This window comes from Camellia sinensis, chromosome 6 (genome assembly GCF_055761805.1).
Source record: "Camellia sinensis isolate YWXY chromosome 6, ASM5576180v1, whole genome shotgun sequence".
In the NCBI taxonomy this organism is placed as follows: Eukaryota; Viridiplantae; Streptophyta; class Magnoliopsida; order Ericales; family Theaceae; genus Camellia; species Camellia sinensis.
In genome coordinates this window covers 128,691,269-128,695,657 of record NC_138966.1, presented here as the reverse complement: position 1 = coordinate 128,695,657, position 4,389 = coordinate 128,691,269, and the positions used below count along the sequence as shown (strand labels likewise).

At 34.9% G+C, this 4,389-nt stretch overlaps 1 protein-coding gene across 1 annotated transcript; it reads left to right on the top strand.

Annotated features, from left to right (window-relative positions):
- The first annotated feature begins 851 nt into the window (after window positions 1-851).
- Window positions 852-2,420, top strand: LOC145792384 (uncharacterized). Its single transcript, XM_082873118.1, has 4 exons — window positions 852-1,151; window positions 1,349-1,441; window positions 1,534-1,638; window positions 1,785-2,420. The coding sequence occupies exons 1-4, from the start codon at window positions 1,026-1,028 to the stop codon at window positions 2,100-2,102; spliced, it is 642 nt and encodes a 213-aa protein (XP_082729244.1). The 5' UTR covers window positions 852-1,025; the 3' UTR covers window positions 2,103-2,420.
- The last annotated feature ends 1,969 nt before the right edge of the window (window positions 2,421-4,389 follow it).

Below are 4,389 nucleotides of genomic sequence, written 5' to 3'. Positions count from 1 at the left end.
ATTGGTTACGATCTAATATCATTACGATCAAAACCTCTCCCTCCTTCCCTCTGATATCTGGTTTGCTCCTGCAATCAGCTGTTGAAGAGTAGTTGAAAAATTAGCAATCAAAGTTGGTAATTCACCTTTGAACCTGTTAAGGCCTATGTCCAGTTCCTGGAGGTTGCTGCAGTTAGTTAAAGAAGTTAAGAAGCTAAATCTTGCTGCAGTTAGGCCAGAAAAATTAGCCAATAGAACAGAGCATCTACATGTTCCTAATGTTGAAATAATTTTACCATTCTATGCAGTCGAGGCTGATATAGTCAGGATTACAGGCATGTTCAGTCATCTTATCTTAGACATAGTAATCTTATAATCATGAACATGACATAATAGCAAGCTTGAATAAAGGCATATACATTCCATGATGCTTTAAACTTGAGAGTTCTTAAAATCTACAGCAACCTATATAGCAGCATGTACATTATATGACACATAGTAATCTTCATTCACATATGCTATTTAAAGAGAGTTCTTAAAATCTGCTCTGTATATACAGCAACAGAAGTTTATTTAGCAGCAGCCTATAATAGTGTTTCATTTTGTGTTTATAATATAGGTCCATCTGCAAAGCGAGTACGAGGTCCAACTAGGGGTAAGAACAGTAGTAGACTCATGAGCCAACATGGTGGGAAGAAGCTTTTTGTTGGAGTTTCTATTGAGAGGAGGACATTTGTGGGGCTTAATGCCACCAAGGCCGCTAACGAATTGGGGGCACAAATTCGATTGCAAGCCCCATTGCAAGGAACAAAAAATTGGGAGGACGTTCCACCAGTCATTCGAGCAGCTATTGTACAATCCTTATGGGTAATTTAATTTTTATAGTTGTTGAGATTGAAGTAATTAATATATAAGATGTTTAATTTTCATTTTATGTTTAATTGGGACAGGATAAGTTTGAGATTGAAGGATATGATGAGAGTCCACTTCCACAAGAAATCATTGACACAAAGGCCACACATTTGTTTAAAGGCTGGCGATATCATATGCATGAACATTACAAAGAGTTGGTGAAAGAAGGTACAGATCCTTATAGTAAACCATTTGTTGGGGTGAGCGAAGAAGATTGGAGATACATGATTGATGAAGTGTTTCTTGGTGACACACACAAGGTAATTAACTTAACAGTCATGGATGTTTCTTTTAATTGCACTACAATGAATAACTCAAAGGTCCCAAGTTTCTTTGAAATTCAAATAATATACAATTATATATGAGACAGAGTAAGGAAATTGCAGAGATGGAGGGAAAGATATAGGAACCATGCTTGGATATTGATTTTTAAGTTAATATTTCTATTGCATTATAGAAACGGTCAACAAGAAATATAGCCAACAGGAAAAAGTTACCCTATAATCACACCATGGGTTCAAGGTCATTTTCAGCAGCAATCTCAATTGAGGTAACATATTTTTTGTTTTAAAACTTATAGTTAATGCTGCAATTTTTTTATTAACAATATTACTAAGCTTGCATTTTATATGTTTCATGTAGGGAATTGAAACTGGAAAGGAGCCTCACATTGTAGATTTTTTCAAGACCTCACATTGGAGTAAGAAAAAAAAAGATTGGATTGAACCAGTTTGTGCGGAGTTATATGTAAGTATACCTTCATTATATTTGTTATTCATAGTCCTATATAATGCTTAACTAGTTAGTGTACTTGTAAAATAGGATAACTGTTGATCCTTTTTTTCTTTTCTTTTCTTTTCTTTTCTTTTCTTTTCTTTTTTTAACACAAACAGGAAAAGATGGACCAACTTCGTGAGGAATCTTCACAGCCTGGAGCAACTCCGCTAACACAGGAGGAAATTACTGTTCAAGTCCTTGGGAAGCGTTCAGGGTATTTGAGAGGTTTCGGGGTTGGTCCAAAGCCGTCTTCTGCATTCAAGTCTACAACTAGGTCATCACAAGCACGTGATGAAGAGGTTAAGGGCCTTAAAGAAGAGGTAGCATCACTGAAAGGGATAATTCAATCATATGAAGGACGCTTTGAGCAGTTTGAACACTTTATGAGACAAATGCAGGGCAATGGTAGTGGATACGACTCTTTTGATGAGTAAGTACTATTGCTTTTGATGGTTTGTGAATACTTCTGGGATTTGTTTCAATTTATCAGCTCATAGATCTGATTTTGACAGTTGATCTATGACTGTCGTGTTGGCATCCATTCATATGATGGTCTAATATTGATTTGATTGGTTTCATAGGTTAATTTCATTCGGATTTAGGTACATAGTTGGATGGTTGAGGGACATAGGTTGAGGTGCCTTATTTTCAGTACATGACTTGGTATTAAATTATTGGATTTAGGTACATAGTTACATAGTTACATAGTTACATTTCTATGACTGTCTTGTTAGCTTGTTTGGTTCAAGAGGCTTTATCTTGTTAAAGGCTACTTTATGTAAAGGTAAAGTTAAGAGGTACTATGTGTATAAAGGAGTTGGTGGTGTTTGCAGATGATGGTGTGTTTTTCTAATATTAGTTAATTGGTTTGTGTTGCTTTGGATTGCTGGTTGTTTGTTTTTTTTTTCTCTGTTGGTTTCTCACTAACTATTGAAGCTTGTGTTGGGGAAAGACATGGCTGAGAATCCTGAATATCCACACACAAATAAATAAATACATTGTATCTCTCCTGAAAATTTGAGAAATTATAATTTACTCTCAATGTTTGGCAAAATTACACTATGTTTTCATAATATTTTGATTCACATTACAGTTGTCCCCACAATGTTGACTTAACAGAATATTCTATTTACAATCTATACATGGATAATAATTCTATTTACATAGTTAGGGATTGAACTAGTGATGGAGGAGATAATACACGAACTGTAAGGATGGTAATAATGTGGTGGTGTTGTGGTTTTTTTTTTTTATTTTTTATTTAGAAATGTAAACAAATATATTATTATTAACAACGCTTTCTTCAAATTTTTTTTTTTTTTTTTTTTATTGCAGGTAGCTAGCTAGAGGCGTAGTCATGCATGTTTATGGATCTGAGTTTGCCGATGCATTAATTCTAAGTTGTGCATATATATATGTGGAGTTTTTGAGATACTTCGCATCGGACAAATATGACATGCATTTGAAATCTTTGATGTTTTGTTAAATATTTTTTGATGTGGTGAATTTATTGTAAGGATGGATGGTTATTTTGGACGTGTAATGTGTTGATATTGACAGGTGGTTGTAAATATATTAATTACTATTTTGACTTTATAATTGATGGTTTTTTTGATTTTTGATGTGGTGAATTTATTATAAGGATGGATGGTTATTTTGGGCATGTAATATGTTGATATTGACAGGTGGTTGTAAATATATTAATTATTATTTTGACTTTATAATTGATGGTTTTTTTTTTTTTTTTTTAGATTGGATTGGTATATTAAAATTGATTGGATGGGCATGAATTATGTATTAATTGCAAATGTATTATAGGTATTACAAAAAATTTAGCATTATATTTAAAAGAATCAATTTTGAAATTAAAAGGTTTTTTGCGACCAATATGTTTTTAGTCGCAAAAAGCCTCTAGGAATTGCTAAACACACCCTTTCTGTGACCAACAAGATTCTGGTCGCCAAAAGTCCACTTTTCGCGACCAAAACTTTCGTCGCCAATGCTCACTTTCTGTGACCAACAAGATTCTGGTCGCCAAAATCCCACTTTTAGCGACCAAAAATTTCGTCGCCAATGATCACTTTCTGCGACCAGAATTATTCTGGTCGCCAAAAGTCCACTTTCAGCGACCAAAACATTCGTCGCCAATGCTCACTTTCCGCGACTAGAATTATTCTGGTAGCTAAAAGTCTACTTTCTGCGACCAATATTTTCGTCGCAAATGGTTATCTTTCAGCGACCAAAATAGATGGTCGCAGAAAGTAGACTTTTAGCGACCAAATTCTTAGTCGCAATAGGATCAATTTTGACAAATTCAAGAGCATTTCGCGACCAAAGAATGTTGTCGCAAATGATGATTTTCCGCAACCAACTTCACTTTTGGTCTCCAAAAACCTTCTGTGACGGACTTTTGGCGACCAAATTGCGACCAACTTTTTTTGGTCGCTAAAAACTATTTGCGACCAGATTTGACCTTTTTGCGACCAGAAATGTTGGTCACGAAAAGTGTTTTTTCCTGTAGTGCTGCCACTCCTTATCAGCAAATAGGTCAAAGGAGGGGTAGGCTTGATTCGCAAGCCATCAATCGACGCAATTTCATTACATGATGACTTATGAACTAAGGGACACAATTTCAATAAATGCATAATGAAAGACTCGCAAACCTCCTCCCTATCATGATTTGATCAAGGGAAGTGGTTAATATTGACTCTTGGACCGTTT